Source organism: Melospiza georgiana, chromosome 4 (assembly GCF_028018845.1).
Source record: "Melospiza georgiana isolate bMelGeo1 chromosome 4, bMelGeo1.pri, whole genome shotgun sequence".
NCBI lineage: Eukaryota > Metazoa > Chordata > Aves > Passeriformes > Passerellidae > Melospiza > Melospiza georgiana.
Genome location: NC_080433.1, coordinates 12428230 through 12448730, shown reverse-complemented (window position 1 = coordinate 12448730; position 20501 = coordinate 12428230). Strand labels below are relative to the sequence as shown.

Sequence of the window (20501 nt, the reverse complement as noted above, 5' to 3'; positions counted from 1 at the left end):
TTTTTACTGATCAAAAAAGAAGAGGGAGGGAGTTGGTCCTCAGCTGGCATAAATAGACACAGCTTTATTGAACTCAGTGTGCATCTGATCATTCTGGTGAAGGATATGATTACCCCATATTGCACTCATTTTATCAGCCATTGCTAATGTTTTCTGTGTAATCCTCTAAAATTTTCAAGAATGAAAGCTCTGGCTGCTGTTCCCAGCACTTTGCCTCTGTGACATATGAATTGTGCCAAATCCATTTTGAGTTTTTGTTTTCAAGCTCTGAGTATAAGGATGAAGTGAAAATCAAGTGTGAATAATGGTCTTTCTCTCAAAGGCAATGTGATATTGTGTTGAGCTGAAGAACTTTCATACAGATGGGCCCTGCTAGTTTGAAGGGCTGATGGATGCTGAGCATGATCCAGCTGATATCTGATACAGGGGAAGGGGAGGGCTCTTCAGTGTTGCTGACAAAGCTAGAACAAGATCCAGGGACTAGAAGCTGAAGTTAGGCAAATTCAACCTTGCTATAAAATGCCAGTCATGAGCATAAAAAAACAAAAAACCAAAAACAAAAAAACATTTTAACAATTTAGTGGAGCTCATAATTAAGAAATCTTTAGTATTTTCTTTTAAAATCAGTCTTCAGTTTCTGGGAGAAATTTTATGTCCAGCCTGTGAACTGGAGAATCACAGTGATTCCTTTTGGTTTTGTAATTGAAATACCCTGCATTAACTTCCCTTCTTTCCCAGGCCTGAGGGAGAACACGCTTACCAGAAATGCCCTTAACAATTCTCATATCACCTGCAGATCTTCACAGATGTAACTGTTCTAATTAAATCGTGTCCTTTAGGACTGCATAGGTTTGCCCACAGAGATTGGAGGAACTGTGTGACTTTCCTCCCTTCTCCTTTTTTCCCATACCTGTATAGGTTGGATCTTGAGGATTTCTTTTGTAAGAGGTTTTCTTTCTTACCTTATTTTAATTTTCTACAGCAGGTGAGTGGCTCACCTGTTGGGATTGTCTTGGTTTACAAGACAGGTGTCTGCTAGGGAAGGCAGAAAAAGCCTCCCTTGGAATGGAGAATGTAAACCCCCTCCCTCTGGATTATCAAAATTGTGAAATCGAGGGGCTCTCAGACAAAGATATGGGAATAGGAATAACAGGTCTTTACTAGTATATATAATAAAACAAACAAACAGCAACAACAACTTTGCCTCTAACAACAAACAGAACCCAAACCCAGTCCCAGCCTTTTGAGCTTCATATAGGGACATCTGCATGGAGCTTAATAATATGGGATATACAAGAAGTCATGTTAGTCACAGGAGCTGATTCTTTCCTGATCTGAAACTCTTTAAAATATATTAAATTAGAAGTTGTTGAACAAAAGAGCACTCTGTACATCTCACAGGATTGAGCACTCTCTTATTTCCCTGTCTGAAAAGCAGAGAGCTGCCATCTAGTGAGTGCTCAGATTTGAGAATATCTCATTGAAAAATGTGCTCACCTGCAGCTATCTGAGAAGCACCAGTCTGAGCATTGCCACAGGAAATGAAATGTTTCTGTTAGTGTGGGTATGGAGGAAACTCAAGAACAACACAGGTTTAGGAAATCTTTATATTCAAGAAGCAGCTCTCTCCTCTGCATTTCAAGCCCTGCTAGTATCACATTCTGTTTTGACAGCTGTCACAAGTTAAATGAAAGATACTTGGGGAAAGAAGGGTTGAGCCTACAGGAGAATTGTTACTTGCAGCACTTGCCAAGAGTTGAAATGTTCTTTTGGTAACATACATGCTCTCTCTTTCTCTTTTCTCCTCTTTTGCTCAACTTTGGTACCTTTTTTTTCTGTAACTTCTATGACAGGAACTGGTGTAATCCAACCTGTGCTACTTTCAGTAGAAAATTACCTTTTGGTATTGTGTGTGTGCAGTGCACTCCCTGTCCTGCCCTCGTTTTATTCTACCTCTTCCTCAGTGATTGCCAGCTTCCAAACTTTTCCTAGTGCCACTGTCCTCCTTTCATCTCCCAAATTTAAGCTACAGTTTTGCCGTGAGGGAAAGGAATTTATGCTGCCTTTTCCCTTCTTATTTGTTCTCTTCCTAGCTGATACCATTTATCTCCACAAACAACTGTAGCAGTTTGGAATTTTAGGTGACACTCTGCCAAAGGTATTTAATGTAGCTGTTTATTAAATGTTTACACTTTTTGTTTATATTTTGAGGGAAACATTTATAGGCATTGGAGCACAAGGGGCTTCTGCATTTGCTTTCTGTTTTGGATGCACACTTGCAGGTCCTTGAAATAAATGTTTTTTTCACTTTAAATAATTTGAACTTTAACTCAGGAGTACCTGAAATTTTTGTTTCTGTAGTCAACCCTTTTTATTGTTCTGTTATTGCAAATAAATATGGTCTCCCACAGTTAGGTAAACTTGGCAGGGAGTTTTCAGAGGCTTAGTCCATGAAAACAGCTATCCCTCTTCTGTATCACATGGTGGCAGAAAGTGCCCAGCAGGTGCTCTGTGATGTACCAGTTTGGTACATCCTATCAGATAACTTCAGTATGGTTTTATAAAGAATTTAGTATTTTGGAAAATTAAGTTTGTTTAGTTATCTGTGCAGGAAGAGCTTATTTTACAGCAAAGTAAGATGTGTTCATCCATGACTTGCAGGATGTGTATTATGGGTCTGTGTAGGATTCACTGAGCTATTACATCATGCAGTAGAAAAGATAATTATATATATAAGATGCTTCTCTCCAGGGCATCATTGTTGTGATGCCTTTCCCCAGCAGGCTTGTGGGTGTCCACAGGGGTGCTATTGATATTTAAGGGACAAATTACTGAGACAGAGAGCTGGCAACATATATGTTGCTGCCCTTAATATTTGCTGTGGGGACATGAAGGGTATGGTTCCTTCTTGACACAATAGGTATGATGGCCAACCTTAAGAGATGGTTTTCTGTGCGCCAGTAAATCCCTGCATTTTAAAAAAAATTGCTTACTTAGGCTGAAGATTGAAGCTGGCACCATTTGAAGGGCTGCTGTAGACTCCAGCGTGGTGACACAGGCAGCTGTTCCCGTGTTTGTCTGTTAGAACTTGTCATTTTGTTTCACAGTATGGAAGGTGCAAGAAGTGACAGGACTAAATAAGCACGGAGGGAACTGACTGTTTTATCAGCTGTGTTAACCAATAAGCTGGGAGTGAAGCTAACTCCATGTGAAGCATTCTAAATTATTTATTTTCAGTCCTGGAACTGTACTTAACATGTTGTTAAGGCAGAGCTGTGTTGACTGGGTAACGTTAATTACACCACTGGAAACACATCACATCAGCTGAAAACAATTGATTGCTGCTATCATTCATGGCTCTGGGTAGAGCTCCAGCTGTTGCAAAACAGGGCAAAGTGTCCTCTTCCATTCATGGAAGTTCTCCTGCATCCACCCACAGCTGCAAGTTAGCTCTTTAATTACTGCAACCAAATATGATGTTTGGTGGTTGTGGGTTTCTTGTATGCCTCTCTTTATTTTATTTATTTTTTTGTGAGTTAAGTGATTGTGTGACTGATCTCCTCTCCATTTGACATGGCATGTCTTAAACATATGAGGATGTTTATTGACCAATCCACCAGCATAAAAGCAAATACTTTAGTTTATACTTTACTGTCCCTGTAAATGCTTTCCCACAACTCCCTTAAAGATTCAGCTCTCTCTCCTTAATTCATAGTTAAAATGTTATGTCCTTCAGAACAGGAAATTTTTGAATCTGGGTTTTCCATTCTTCGCAAAGGCTTTGGCTTACAAATCCCTAATGAGAACTGAATGTGACTTGACTAGCATTTGTGTGGATGTGTGCTGATCAAAATAAGGATTTGACTTTCTTCTCTTCTTATTGTTTAGCATTGCAATGAGTTAAGAACTTCAAAATGACCCAGTTGAGAAGAACTGGGAATATATCTACAAGTAAATGAATGGTTTGCTACTTGCAGTTGCTCCATTCTGTTTTTCTAGATGCTCCTGGTCCATGGTGAATGCAATTAGAGATTCCACATGGTGCGCAGTGTTTGTTCACTAATAACACCTGGCTCTCTGTTTGTAGGTTAGGCCAAAGACCCTGATTCCAGACAGCCTCCCAATCTCCCCGTGCAGAGACCAACCTTCCAAGCAGCCTCCCACCTTCCAGAAGGCAACCATAGTGAGCATCAAAAACCCCAGCCCTGCCCTCCCCACCGCCAACAACACCGTCAGCCATGGACAGACGCACAGCAGCCCGGCCCAAAGTGCCACCGAGCCCGCAGCCCTGTCGTCCCCTCTGAGTGGTGCTGGGGTGGCCTATGCCATCATCTCCACGTCCCCCAGCAATGCTGCTCCCCTCAGCACCAGCGCCGCTGTCTCGGTGGTCAACGACGGCATCAAAGTGCAGCCGCTCCTCATCAGTGCCGACAGCAAGGTGAGTGCCCGGGCAGCAGACACAGGAACTGAGCAAATACTGCCCTGGGAGTGCTGGCAGTGGTTCTTCTCAAAGGAAATAATCAGAAAGCAACGGGAGAATTCTTACATGGACACATAGAAGCTGGCGGACTTTTATCTGTCTACAAGCCTGTTTTTTACTGGGGAAAAAACACATCATTATGTAGACTGGTATTAACAGGACCTTCTGTTAATATGAACTTCTCTTTCCTTAAGCCAATCCTCACTAAAAAAATCCCTGAATTCTGTACAGGCTCACATTTCCTATGGACCCCCTCTTCAATGATACACTGATACTTGATTTGTTGACTGACACCAGGGAGTACATAAAATAATCAGAGATTCCCTTCAGTAATGAAGGGAATCACTAATGAAATCCCTGAATTCTGTACAGGCTCAGATTTCCTAAGGACTCCGTCTTCAATGATACAGTGATATTCGATTTGTTGACTGATGCCAGGGAGTACATAAAAAATCAGAGATTCCCTTCTGCTCTTCCAGGGGAAGATCAGATGAAATGAGAGCTCAGGGTTTCAAAACTGACCAGCAGATGAATCAGTAAAAAGAAAAAATTCAAGCTATGAATTACTTCTTTCATCTTTGTACTGCTTTTCAGCATTGGAATGCAAGAACTGCGCCACTCTTATACCAGAGTCAGATTCCATACAGGCTGCTAATGTACCAAGCAGACATTCACTGTAGTTTACTACTGGGATCCTGCTACTTTTGGTCTTGTTGGCAGCACAAGTTCTCATACAGTGCTAAAAAAATATATAGGATGTAGGATGGCTTTTGAGGTAAATAAAGGCAGACATCTCTTCCCCATTTCTTTGACATAAATTATTTTGCTCTTACTTAAAATGACTGCTGTTTCAGAAAACCATCCCTTTTTATGCTCCTGAATCTTCTAGAGTGACTGAGTTGAGATAATGTATCTAAGACTTAAATGACATTGATTGAAAATTAGCAATGAAGTAGATGGAAAAGGCCTAGTGTTCAAATCTAATAATCTTTATCTAGAAGGTGATAGTCCTTGGGAAGTCTTTTTGAAGCTTTCACAGTCCTTTTGATTATAGGTATGAAATCATATGTATAGTTCTGTGGGCAGAAATTCATTCCTTTTAATTTAATAGCTCCTGGATTATGTGACCTACATCATGTAAATCTTCATGTGGTAATTCAAACATAAGCAGCTGGATATACTACCATAAATGTGTGAATGAGATTTGTGTTGTAATTCTTGTAGGTTCTAAACAAGACCTAAATTTAATTTAAATTAAATTTAATTTTTTTTTAGTTTATGGAAATCTCGATATCCACTGCTATTAACGAGTAAAGCTGAGGACTGAAGTCTGATCTCAGTTGCCTGAGGAATACCTTCTTTACTATCCCCATTTATTTACTCTGAGAAAACACTGGTATGACTGAGATCAAACTGGGTTTGAAAGCTTAGTTATCTCATCTTTTCAACTTGTACACAAAATAAAATCAAAGGAAAGACCTTAAGATCACTAAAAAAAATGCTAAAGCATGGCTTCTCTGCCACCTTCACCAGTCCTCTAAATAGAAATTGTCCTAATTTTCAGAGGCACTGATCAAGTGACTTAGGCTGCAGCAGGTTTATAATGCACCAGTAATAATTAATTTTTAGAAACTTAAGTATGGATTTAGGACCTTAACCTAGGTATCCTGTTGTTTTATGCTTTTGGCTTGTGACTTACATTTCTTATTTGTAGGCTATCAAGTAACCCTTCAAAGAGGACTCAAAGGTTTCAGGCAGAAAAATCCAGTTTCATATAGTGAATTTTGTTATTTTTACATTGTCTTTTAGGTTATCATTATTCAACCTCAAGTCCAAACCCAGACAGAAAGTAAACTGGAGACAAAGAAATCTCCTGAAGAGTCAGCTCAGGGACTGCCTGCTACCAAAAAGAAAAAGGAGGAAAATCCAGAGGTGATTTCTTTTTTTTAATTTTTAATAAATGAGCTACAATGAGGTTAAGTTATGGGGGCCAAATCTAAACATTATTTTCTGTGCATATGTGATTCCTTTATTTGTGCTTGGGGTTCTGCCAGCACCAAATTTGCACGAATTTGGTTTGCATTCAGACCTTCCACTGTTACAAAATGTAAGACTTTGAGGTCTCATAATACCTAAAGGTCTCATAATAATCTGGGCACCCCATGGCTTAGCTGGATTTCTTGTGAAAGGTGTACACAAACTTAAGATATTTTCTTTTATGTTATCCAACATATAGCATGAGATTTAGAGGCTGTATATGAGGTGGAATTAACATTTCTTCTGTAAGCTGAGCTTTTAACATCTTTGTAATGAATCTTGCAAATTTTAGATTGTATTAACAGTTTCCTGCATTTTCTGGGTATATGTCTTCCCATATGTACAAAGATTCTAGTGTGAAATACATTAAAATCCTTTAAATTGAGTAAGAGAGTAGAAAACAAGTAATGAGACTAAATCTCTTTTTGGAATTATTAATTTGATTTAAACTGGAAATATAAACTGCAACTCTTTGTAAAAATGGGGTCTCCTTAAAAGACATTTTGGGTTTTGACTGGATATGTTTACATTGTATTAGGTGTAATTTGAGGGCAGTTTGAGAAGTTATACAGACTGAATCTACTTCTTTTGTGGAAATGCTCAGCTCCTGTGAAATCTTAAACCTCACTGGTCTAATAAATGTGTAGCACAGAAGCATCCTTAGAGCTGTAGGTTTAGGAGAATTATTACAATATAAATTATGTTACTTGAGGCATCCATGCGGTCAATTTTTCCACCATTTTAGGAAGTTCATAAGTTAAAACAGTATTAAGGATAAATATTTTAGCCCAAAATATCACTGCTCTATGTAGAAGCGCTGCAAAACTATGCTTGGGAAAGCCTCCCAAATTTAAAATCTGACCTTTACATGAATCTTCATTACCACAGAATGATGAGACTGAAGAGTTCTGTTTTGTTTAGGCAGGTATTTCCAAAAACTTCTTTATGTTGCAGCACCTTATGGGCAGAACGACCAGTAGGCCCTGCTTAGAAACAGAATGCTAGAAAAAAACATCCATTTTTCTTTGTCTGTAACTTTTCCCCATGGAAAAAATAATTAATAAAAGCCTTCCAGAGAGATGCAGGAGGAGGCAATTGGAATGGGCACACTTTTGGTATGGGATTCAGAAATGTGAGATTTTCATTACATTGCAAACTAGAATATCTCAACAACCTTTTTCTAACCACAGACACTGTTCCTACCCTGTTTACTGGAGCTCTCACAAACCTTAATTTTCTGGGTAGGGTGCTGACACTGTGCCCTAAACTATGACAATTCCTTTCATAGATTTGTGGCACAGCCATAAATAGGTAGGTCTAGAGTTAATTTCTTTTGTTCTTTGAAAGTAAACTTTAGTTGATTATCATGTATTTATGCAATTAGTGTAATTAGAACTAACATCATAATTAGTGTAAATACATGTAATGACATAAATAGAACATGTAATTACAAAATGAAATGCTTTTATGAAAATCTTTGTTTTGCTTCATGAAAAGACATACTGTGTATTTCTGAAAGCACTCACGACTCATAAGCAGATGATTAAGTTTAAAGCAAAAACAGCATGGTATTTTTAAAAAGAAAATAGACACTCAAGGCACTTCTCACTTTCATTTATTTTTAAAGCAGAAAACTGATGCAGGAACTCCAATATGGCTCTGTAGAGAACTTAGTTGGGAGAGACTGGGATTTAATAAATTTGAAATGAGCTAACTAGAAATAACCAGACTTATGAATAACCAGGAATCCCACATGTAGTTATTGAGTGTACCTGAACAAACTGAGAAAAGCAAAGATAATTACTGTCTTTAGCTCCTGGTTTGGTCATCCTGCTGGTGAGCCCTGAAGCTGATTATGACTGAGGAAGAGGAGGAGGAGGCCACCCACTCATTCTCATCAGCAGGGCACAGCTGGGGATGGAGAACAATGGTGATGGATCCAGTGGTGGGCCTTCTCCCACCAGGATGACTTCTGTATAGAAATGGGCTAATTACAGAAGGGAGCTGCTCCTCTGGGGAGAAAATACCCTGGACATTATTTTTTGTGGGTTTTTTGTTCATTTTTTTAGGGGGGGTTAATATTTTCTTTTTTTCTTGAAGAGACCTGAGTTCAACACAGAGAGAAACAGAATTCTGCCAAAACCGTTTTGGTAATTTAAAAATTCATAGTAGGAAACTATCTGGCAACACTTTCATTCTAAAATGTTTTTATCTAAAAGAAAAAATACTGCCATAAATGCTGGTTATTTAGTTACTGGTGTTCTAATTTTTCCTGAGCACAAGAGGGACACATGGCCATTGTGAACTAAATGCTAGTATTAAGCCTGGATTGAAAATCTGGAGGAAATGAAGTCTTGGCTTTGTAACTTCCTCTACAGAGGACAAACAATAGACTGTGATATTTGAAACAAAAGTTTTGCAGTGGAAGTCAGATTTTGAGTTGAGTACAATCAGCTGCAGAGGTGTGAAACAGCAAAACCCATAAAAACAAATAGGCTGTTAATATAATATGCTTGTTCAAAAGAATACAGCTTGTACTGGGATTTTTTTAAAAGGAACCATCTTCTAGTTCCTTTAAAAGGAACTATAAAAACTAACACTTCCTGCATTTAATCATGAGATAATTATCAAGTCCACTTGTGATGGCTCTTCATATTTTAAGCAAGTATGTTGCATTTAGTTAGATACATACTCAAACAATTTTAGCATGAAAAGAGAAAATTGTCTAGCAAAATTCCAGTACACAAATTCCAGTTCAGGTATCAGAAAATATGTGCTTTCTCCACATTTTGATGTTGGGGTGATGCAAGAATTCTGCACTCCATTGAGAAAACACACATTAACCATTCCAGCTTCCTGGTTCTATCCCTAAAATTGTTATTATTTTGCTGAGTTATATTTTATTGCTTTGTTACATTTTACATTATATTGCTTTTATTGCTTTGTTATATTTTACAGTGCTGAGAAGTAAACTGCCACTGTTACTTTTTGACAGGGCTGAGGTGAAGCTTGTCCTACTCAGTGAATAATTTTCTTCTCAGATCTGCACAGTAGATCAAATATTCATATTTTCCTTCAGGTGTGGGGCCCCCACTGTGCCTGGCTGGTGTTTCAGGCATGTAAGGAGTGAATATTACTGAAATCAAGGTCTGACTTGCAAATGAACACGTGTGCGTAATTACCACAGATATGGAAGGCAGAAATACAGTGTGAATATATCTAAATTGCCAGTGCCATTATACCACCATTTTTAAATCTACCTGGAGAGTATGAATCCCTTGAGGTTGTGGAAAAGAAGTATTCCTGTCTGATGTGGGTGTTAGTTCACCTGTTTGACAAAGGTATTTTCACAGATGCATGAATGGTAGAGATGTCCAATTCTAACCCTCTGATTTTGATGAACCCATCCAATAGTTAGATCTTTTCATCTACAAAATGAGGATGTTTTTGCTTTCACAATTTCACTAAGTGAAAGTCAGAATTGAAAAGGAAATTGTAGTTCTGGTGACTTACTAGTTGATTTTATCCTGAACTGAAATGTTAAATCAGGTTTTTCACAAAACAGGAAGGTCAGACTAATTTTGGCTTGGAAGTGTTGAAACATGTTATCCTGGCACTCTTTGAATAAAACAATGTTTTGACGTTCTAGTGCTTAAACACTAGAACGTCAAAACGATTTTTTAGTTGGACCTAAATCTATACATTTTTTTTGAGGTATGATAATTACATTTTCCTATGGTCTTTGTACACTTCCTTGGACTGTGGGCTTTGCTGGCTTGGATTTCCCAAGAGCTTGAGTTTCACAGTCAGATTGTCTCTCCTGTGGAATTGAACCTCAATCCAACAAGATTGTTCTGCACAGCAGAAAGAGGAGGCCCCCAAAGCCCCAAAGACTGAAAACCAAGGAGTTCAGTTCAGTTTGGGCTTGGAACAACACAGTGTAATTTCAGTTTTCATCAAAAACATGCAATAAAAACTTCAGGAAGATCTTTCTGTAAGGAAACATTTTCCAGTGAGAAATCACTGACAGAAAATTTAGAATCTGCTCAAATACTTGTCCTGTCACTGCATCAGCATGTTCTGAAGATTTTTTGGGTATGAAGATATGTTTTGTGCATGTATAGTTTAGAAGATTGTGAATAATATTTTAGATCAGATTTCACGCTGCAAAATTAGTTCACCAGTGTCAGTGGGAGATGTTTGTTCACTCCCCATTGAGGAAAAATGTTGGATCAGTATACATCTTAAAATCCATGCCCAAGATGTTATTTTTAAAACTTGGGAAGATTAATTTTTGGGAGTTTTTATATTTGGTTGGTTGGTTTTAGTTTGTTGTTTGTTTTTTTTTAGTGGGAGGGGACTTTCACTATGCTTCTGATGTCTTGTTTAGTGTTGTACAGTTCATACTTGTTTCACTTCATACAGCTTGCTCATATCCAATAAAAACAGTGTGTCATGACCAGATTGTAAAAAATAATACAAAATTACTTCACTACAGAATTGAGTAAAAATCCAGCTAGCAATGTGGAATTGAACTGGTTGAATTGACTGAATATTGGTCATGTGCTGTGTATGATCAGCAGGCATTGAGCATTTGCTTCAGACATCTTTGAACTGCTTGAGTTTATGTAGTCATACAAGGAGAACCAGGCATATATCAAACAAATCTTCTGTTAAAGTTCTTTACATTACTATGCATTCAAATAAGATACATTTCTAAAAGATTTTTACTGGGTTTATTCTGTCAATGCTAATTTTATTTATTTTCTTACCACGATAATTATAATAGAAAATCTAACCGGTTTATTTTTTCCTCAGAAAATTGCCTTCATGGTAGCACTAGGACTGGTTACAACAGAACATTTGGAAGGTAAGGTGGCATATGTTGATTTACAGTTCAGTTTTTGAGTGAAATCTTTTCTGTTTGCTTCTCTGCCAGAGCATATTACTGAGGATTGTGTTCAGATGGCTTTTGAATCTCTCCAGAGAAGGACATTCCACAGCCTCTCTGGGCAATCTCTTCAGTGTTCTGTTACCCTTCTGGAAAAGAAGTTCTTCCTCATGTTCAGGATGAACTTCCTGGGCATCAGTTTCTTCACTTTGCCTCTTGTCCTGCTGCTGGACACCAAGGAGCACAGCCCAGCCCATGCTCTGATCCCTGCCTGCAGATATTTATACACATCAACAAGATTCCCTCCCAGTTTTCCTTCTCTGCTACTCTGAAGGGCATGAAAACTGAAAAAAATGAAAATGAAAAAATCAGATGAAAGGTTACCTTTGCACAGTTGTGCCTTTCAGTGTCACAGTAGTGGGTGGCCTTAGCTGTGCCTCCCACCCCATGGCAAAGCTCAAGGGGCACGAGAGCTGGCCCTGCTTGGCACAGGCTGGTGTTTGGGCTCACTCAGTCACCATGGTCCTCTAAAAGATGTTAAGACCTGGGAGAAACAGTGAAACAAAAATCCTGCCAGGGCTCTGACTGCCACTGATCTGGTTGATGGATCTATGAGGTTCAGAGATGTTTGCCCAGATATACAGCAAGTGCCCTCTGCTCTCTCCCATGTGAGATGGACTTTCATTTTTGGGTGGATTGTCTGTGACCTCTAGAGTTCCACAGTGAACTTCACAGAGGTGAAAATCTGGCATTTGTTTCATAAGATTTTACTTACTTAAGACTACTTCTCAAAGAATTCCTTCCCTCCTTTTTCCCCACTTAGCCAAAAACTTAACAAACTTCCCATCAAACCGTGTGTTTGCCTGAAAGCATCTAGCATGTCTTCTCAGGCTCCTGAATATGACTTCAAACAAATATTGCACATAAGCTAAAATCAGCATTGCATCCTCTTCAGTTTCCTTCTCCAACCTTCCAAATATAGCTTGCAAAACTTAGCAGATTTGTATCTTTCTTTGCCTCAGCTTTGTTGCTCTGAAATTAGAGATGAGGTGGGGGAGGAAAAGAGTTTGTTAAGCAAATTTTCCAGTGGCATGAGACAAGTTGGGGTGGCAGAATAGTTCTCATGGGCAAGATGATGCAGGTATTTTGAAGAAAAGATTTGCACCCTGATGGTTTTAGTTACAAGTTCAGCTACAACAAGCTGGTGTGGTTCCACCAGTAAAAGGGGAGAAAACTAATATCTGTGTCAGCTGGCAGTGATTCTTGATCACAAAAAGTGTTAATGGCAATAGATGTTTACCACCCATCCCATGGACCATAGTAAACAAAATACTTAGGAATTTCTAGTGCACTGAGTTTAACTTTTATGTGCTTTAGACTTTAGGAGCATGCTTAGCTACCTCACTGTCTCAAGGTATCTATCTTTTTTTGATTTCTTTTTACTCAGATTTCCAGTTCTTTGGTTTTAAGACAAGTTGTGAATTAGTGAGAATATATATCTGAATTGTAGTATCTCCTCAGTATGTGCAGCAGGTTTCCTGTGCGTCTTGTTTCTATTTTTCAGTGTTTTTCCTCTTTAAATCTGCATTTAAAAAAATAATTTAATGTCCCAGTGACTGAGAATTTGAAAGCAGTTGAAAGAAATGTTAAGCCTTCATAATTTTTAATCCCTTAATGGTCATGGATTGAAATGGAAATCAAAAAGCTACAACAATCTGGGGAGAAGATTTATAATCCAAAAAGTGCAAATGATGATTGGTTCTTTTTTTCTTTGTCTAAGGAAAACAGGACAACACTTGAAATTATGCAGAAATACAAATTATGCTTACAATAGAGAAGACTTAATTTTGAATAATTCTGTACCCTTTGATTTTATTGAAACTAATGAATTGTTTGTGTGGATTTATTGCTTATGTTCAAAATGCCAGCAGTGCTCTTCTCTGTTCTACACCAAGTGTGGAGATGCTCATTTTAAACCAAGCTGCTGCAACACTCACCATGCAGAATCAATTCTTGAAGACAAATTCACTTTTTATATTTCTACTAGCATTAAATAAATGGTTCCAGCCAAGAGCTATTTACTACGGAAAGGGTATTTCTTCATCAGAATTGGTGATTACAACTGTCAGAGATTTCCTTATAGCTTTCACATGTTAAAGGTTATTATTTTACTGTGTCATGTTTACAGTTATCATTCATATCAGGAAGCAGTAGTCATTACACAGTTCAGTTTATTTTTAAAACTTCTAATTATTTTTCAATTTCACATTTTTGGAATTTAACTTTATCAAGATTGGATCATTAAAAGCTTATTCATATAGTATCTCTAATTCACAGTGTTACAGTTTTTTTCAATTTTATTCATTAATTTTCTGGTGAAGGGCTGTGATCCACTGCTATGTGTGTTTCTCTATCTGCCCAGAAGCCTTTCCACCTGACCTCCACACTAGCATTCCCTGCCTGGGGAAAGAGCTCAGTTCTGCAGAGCCTGAGTGTGAGGCATCTTTACCAGTAAATAAACACAGCTGCTTCCACTAACTGACAGTCTGCAAGGTGCAGCTTTCCCTGAAGGAAAATTGCCATCACAGGCTTCATAGAATGACCATGCAGAATGCTGATTGGTGAAGGCAGCAGCTCACTGGAGTTTGGCCTCCAACGTAAAGCTATCTTTAAATTCATTCATCTTTGTCAAATGTATTACCATTTAATTTTTCCTGTTTCGTTTCTATTTTTTAATTGATAAGCTAAGGAATAAGGTAGCTTAATTCTGTGATGCAGTGCATGGTTGTAACATATTGAATCTCTTTCTCTAGGCTATTACAAACACCTTTTAGCATTACAATTTTGTAAAAAAAAGATAGAAAGCAAAACTTTAAAAGAAGGACCTTTAGTTCAGGTCACTCTAAGAATGCATGTCCATCTAGATTACTGAAATGTTTATAATTTCATCAGTTGAGACAAATTTAATTTAACTTTATTGCATCATGTTCTGAAAAGTACACAATATGTTTTTAGGAGAAGTAACAAGTAACAAAAGACAGCACACCAGTGTATGCTTTTGCTCTGTCTAGGTGTAATTATTGACAGAACCACTCCACATGTACATAGATGTATGGTATTTTTGTTTCCACTAAGGAAGTGCTCTCCCTCCCTGATGGCTGCATAGGGTATTGTACATCTCAAGGTGTTTCCATTTATTTCTCTCTCTCTCTCTTCTTTTTCATCTATTCCCACTGCTACTACTTTTTGTCCCAGCAAGCTCTTATCTCTGTACCATAGCAATGCCTCTTCAAAAGCTGCATTCCAAGTATCTGCCATCTGTGTGATTCAGACCCCACCAGATATTTTCTGTTGCCTTGGTGAGAGTACGTACCAAAGAAATTTTCTCTTTAACTTGGGACTAAGAAGGACCAAGAGCAACAGATCCATCACTCTCCTTTTATGATATGCTTGCCCCAGTTACATTACAAAGAAAACTCTGCTGCATTGAATTCTTTATTTCTTTTTTTGGGCCATTGAAAGTCACAGTTGTGTATCGCTGTAGCACTCACCCTGCTGCTGAGGCACAATTCCCTTTAGTGGCTTTCAGAGAGCCTGGGAGCTTCAGGATGGATATTTCAGCATAGACACTTGAGCATTTCATAGGAAATATTTTCACAGCAGGACAGAACTGTTTCCCAGACAAGATCCTGTGTTTTGGAGTCTGCATAGCCTGAATGATGTTGATGTGATGTCACAGTGATTACAGCTGCAGCACTTATCTCACATCCTAGTGCAGCTTCAGATCACACATTTCTTGGTGGTGAGATTCTGTGCAGCCCCCTGAGTCACATGGCAGCTTGTGACTGTGCTATTTGAAGTGCCCTGGAAGACACCTTCTGAACATGAGAGTTCCTGTGCCACAGGAAAGCCCAGCTAGTAGTTACTCTCCTGTTTTTCTTGTCCATCAGTTTCCTTCTGATGCACCCATCACTCCAAGCACAGCAGCTTAGCCAATACTCTTTTGTGAAGGGAAAGTTTTAAATCCATTCTTGGAAGTTTTTAAATCCAATCTTGAAAGTTAGGCCAGTACAAAACCCATGTAAATATTGGCCTCATCTCCAGGGACACTATGTCCAAGACATGACCAAAAATACTGACACCCTGTACTGGAGCAGTGCTTAAAATGGTATATGGGAATGATCAACACTTGAAACTTGCTGGAAACCAGAACTAAATGCTGGGGATCCAGTCCCCAAGTATATAAACACCCTGAAAGCTCACCTGTATCTTTCTGTTGGATTACAGGTGTGGGATCTTGCTGAATACCCTGAAGGGCATTTTCTGGTGCTGAGTGTGTTCTGAGATAGACCTCTTCAGCTCAGATGCTGAGGAAAGACACCAGATCTCCTGCATAATCAGATGGTGTCCTGAGTTTCTGTTGGGTGGGCTCCAGGCCTCTGGGCTGGAGAAGATCCTCCTGCCAGTTCCTCTCCTTCTGAGACAAAGCAAGATAGAAAAGAGGTATCACTACCATGGGGGCATTTAGAATACCCTCTGGTACCTCAGCACCAAGTCTGAAATTGACCTTACAATATTCACACAGGAAATATTTTGGAATAGAGCACACACTTCATGTCATGGGATGGATGCTGTGGTTCTCCTTGCTAAAATGTGTGTGGGGTTTATAATCAAAATTATAGGCTCTAAAAGACGTGCTTGCAATAATCTCAGGATTCTGAACTGACGTCAAGAGCTGGAGAAAGAAATTCCATGTGATGTAAATGGAATCCTGGCTCAGATCAAAGTACATTAAACCTACAAATTTCTGTGGCTGAATAATCTGCTCCATCTCTCTGTGTTTCCAGAGTTGTGCACATGGCTGGTGGTTGCTAAACACAGCCCTCAGCATGTGTCATCTTCAGTAGGTGTCACCATTTAGTGGAAGGGAGTTGTGGAAGTTTAGTGGAAGGAATAAAATGGGCTGCAATCCAAAGAGCCCATCTGTGTGCTGGTGTTTGCAGTGACACAAGCATGCACATATGACTCAAAATGACGTTTTGCAAGCTCAGGATTATGAAGTTATGTTCTGGGTGGATAAATCATCACTGAATCCACCTGTGCCATTTCAACTATACATTTTCTAACCTTCATGGAGGAGAGTACTCTGAAGGCTCTCTGATGATGCTTGCTGAATATGTGTCTGAAGAGATCATAATAAAATTCTTGTAGGGCAGCAGAAGTCTACCTTGAAGGAAGAAAAAAATAAAAAAATGCCTGTGAATCTCACAAGGAAAAGCTTATTAATGTCAAACCTTGATCTGCAGCAAATATCAATGTTGATGCAACACAATTGTACTTTAGAAAATGAAACAGAACTCAAAGATCAAGGGGCTGAGGGTAAGATCATTTTGCTTTACAAGTTATATCTACATTTGTCCCTGATGAATGAGAAATTCACAGTTTGTGTTCCTTTCCATGGTTACAGAAATCCAGAGCAAGCGTCAGGAAAGAAAGAGAAGAAGCACAGCAAATCCAGCCTACAGTGGACTCTTGGAAACAGAGGTACTTCATCATTCACTTCTTTTACCACAGCTCTAATTCACATCAATAAAAGGTCTAAGTGTGTCTTACTACAAAAATATATATGATTGCAAAACCACAGCTACTTGTAAAGAGATCCTGATGTAGAAAAGGAAGAAAATATCTCAGGGGCGAAGCAATAGGTTTTCACCACACAACGTCACTTGCTCCAAACTAGAACTCATCTTAGTTTTAATAAAGTCCAAGAGAACTAAATTAGTGTGGGACCTAATTACTTTTATCTACAAAGGCAGTCCCTTTAGATCATAACTGGACAACAGAAGTGCTGCATTATGTTCAAATGTGCATTGCTATTTCTCTTTTCTTACTAAATAAGAAATTCTCTTTTCTTATGTCCCAAATTATTATTATTGTTATTGTTATTATCTTTTTTCAATTTGTCACATTCATAAAAGGGGTGTGTTGGTTTATGAATCATTGTGGTCTGCAGAGGGTATAGAAATCTGCATAATAAATATAATAATGCATGATTATAAATTAAATGCTCTGGATAATCTCTGTTGTCTGTTACACTTACACTGTTGCATTTATAGAAGTATCACAATTTGGTCCTGCCTAATATTGGATTGCACACTTGGTGTAAAAGCAGCATATAAATAGGCTTAACATTTTATAGATTTTTTTTCTTTGATTCTAAACTAGCATATATGCATTTATTCAGCTAATTAAAATTTCATGTTTAAAATTTCAGCACTATTTGGGTTTACTGTCTAAACTTTCTACTGGGATGAAACTCAGTTGTAGCCAGCTCTCCATTTAAGCAAGGTCTCTCTGTGTTCTGAGTTCTATAGGACTAAAGAAAGTGATTATTCTTTATTTAGGCATAAGTGATGCAGAATTTCTGCTATGTCAGTATTTCAGATTCCTGTCTTTGTTGGCAGATAGCAAACAGATGAGACTAAGAAGAAACACACTGCTGCAGTCAAACTGCTGAGTTGTTTGATTGTTCTTTTTTTGAAAGCACTGGAGATTTTTATACTCCAGAACAGCTCTGGGCACTTGAGTTCTTCAGAATTCCTCAACTATTTTTTTTCAGTGCAAATACTGATGTCCAAATGAGCAGTATTTACCACAGTAGGAACTTTAGCCTTGCTAGCATTAAATCTGTGGCTCTTTAGACGTTTTTGTCCTGATTATTAAAATACTTGTAGCAGAATTTTGTGGCTATAGCCAGATTGGTGTTTGTGACAAACTCTACTACCTTGGATATGTGGAAGAGAAGATGGCCTAGGTCTACTGCACCCCTAGTTCATATTTCTCATAATATCTATTCTCAAAAGCATATGCTTGAATGAAGGATGGCACAGAGAAAGAAATGTCTGTACAGGACTCCTGTGGCTGATCAGCTGTGTCCTCATTAGGAGCTGTCATTAACTACTGACCATGGGGATTGTCTTCCAAGTAAAATGGAGGCAGATGTTTTTTCTCTAATCAATTAGCTGCTCAGACTGGTTTGCTAATCAGGGAGTTGAGGCATTGGTGGCATTTCAGGCATTTTGGTGCAGTTTAATTTAGTCTACTGAATGATCTTTAATTCATTATTGTTTAAATTGAAATTGCATGTAAATTAGACCTTTTATTTGCCAACACCCCTCAAAATGGCAGGAGGTCAGCATTTGTAGTGGTGATACTTTGACTACAAAAATATGATCACAGTCTTATGTCTTCACTTGAATGGTGTGCTTTTTCTTCTCAAAGCTTTTTTCCTTAAAAAAGTGAGATACCATTTTATTTTCATAGCCCCAGTAGCCTTGTTTCCATAGGAAATGGTTATATTTTGTGCTTGTTAATTTTTGCAGAAAGAAACATCTATTCAAAGTTCATTAACAGACTCTGAGGCATCCAACTATAAGAGAATAGTTTGTTCACTACAGAATAAAAAATTCAGTAGCAAAACCCCTCTAATTTTATATATATAATAACCCAAAAATTATATATATAATAATCCAAAATGTAACCCTTTCCTATGGAAAAAAAAAGGCTATTGAGGCTATGAAAATAAAATGATATCTCATATATTCAGTGCATATATATAGATGAAGGTGAGAAACCCATCACCATTTCTATATATGCAAATATATTTCCTGCAGGTGAGAAACCCATCACCATTTCTATATATGCAAATAAAAATGTCATCTCACAGCAACAATTTTCCCTTATGGACATTGTTGGGCTTGGAGTTAGTTTTGCTGTAGTCTTGCTCTTACTAATGCATACCACGTATCCTGCAACCCCATCAATAACATTCACAATTTGTATTTCTCTCTTCTTAACAAAAAACTGCTGTATGGAAAACTTGTTAGAAAGATAAATCATGCACCTGTTTGACTGACTGTGTCAGTGGTCTCTAAGTAGCTTTTGGAGAGCTGGTTAGGTATGAGGTAAGCCCATGGAGGTTGATAATGTGAAATGTAAGAGAAAACCAGAGCACTGCAATGACATGGGGGTTGGTTTCTTTTCCCTTCCAGAGGAAACGCCTTGCATCGAATTATTTGAATAATCCCTTGTTCCTTTCAACGACAGGTAAGCATATTTTTGAATGAATATACTATTCTTCTAATGATGTGTTGAAAATTTATTAGTAGGATTTCATATGAGTTACTGTTAGGATACTACAGGGCATTGCTTTGTGTAATGTCACTGTATTTTTTAATATGGAGTGAAAAGAAATTGTTTTCCTGCAAAAACAATGGAAGGGTTTTGTAGAGATGGATCCAAAACCTCTGCAATCAGTGGGAAATCTGATCCCTGGCACTGTTTTGGTTTGAAAAGACAGGTGTCTGCTAAGGAAGGCAGGAGCCTCCCTTGAAATGGAAAATGTAAACCTCTTCCCTCTGAAATATTATAATATTGAAATTAAGGGGCTCTCAGGCAAAGATATGACAGTAGGAATAACAGTTTTTATTAGGGGGAAGAAAAATAGTAATGCAGTAATACAAAACAACACTGACAGAGTCAGAATAGGCCCTGACACCCTATGGGTCAGGGTGTTGGTAGCAGTCCCATTAAATGGTGGCTCAGCCCTCCTGCAGTGATGGGGGTGGTTCTGTTGGAGCAGGGATCCTGGACAAGGGTGGAGTTTTCTTCTGAAGGTCCTGTGGTGCTGTAGATGGGTTTGGTCTTCCTCTGGGAATCCAGTGGAGAAGAAAGCTGCTTCTCTGGGAATCCAGTAGAAAAGGCTGTCTCTGGTGTTCCAAATCTCAGATTATATCCAGGTAGGAATGCTTGGCTCCTCCCCCTGGGCAGAGCGTCTCATAATGGGATTGTGTAATTTTTATTAGTTATGCAGTGAGACTCAATGGCTCATTCACAGATTACATTTTTTAGAGGGAGGATTGTTTGTGCAGGGGATAAAGAAAACTGGCCCTCCTGGTTTTAATGGTTGGCCCAATTAACAGCGGATAACTGCCTCACCTCTAACAGATGGCAATAGATTACACAACCCCAGCCACATCTTGCAACCTAAACCAGGCACTTTAAGCACCATGCAGTGAGAGAACTGATTGAAGA

At 38.4% G+C, this 20501-nt stretch overlaps 1 protein-coding gene across 4 annotated transcripts in view; it reads left to right on the top strand.

Moving 5' to 3' along the window:
• PHF21B (PHD finger protein 21B) overlaps nt 1-20501 on the top strand; it is a 134110-nt gene that overhangs the window by 102526 nt on the left and 11083 nt on the right. For all 4 annotated transcript variants that reach the window (XM_058023436.1, XM_058023434.1, XM_058023437.1 and 1 more), the window contains 5 exons: nt 4088-4438; nt 6290-6412; nt 11336-11387; nt 16876-16952; nt 19460-19514. In XM_058023436.1, coding sequence (XP_057879419.1) covers nt 4088-4438; nt 6290-6412; nt 11336-11387; nt 16876-16952; nt 19460-19514 — 658 coding nt within the window. The remainder of the gene's footprint in view (nt 1-4087; nt 4439-6289; nt 6413-11335; nt 11388-16875; nt 16953-19459; nt 19515-20501) is intronic.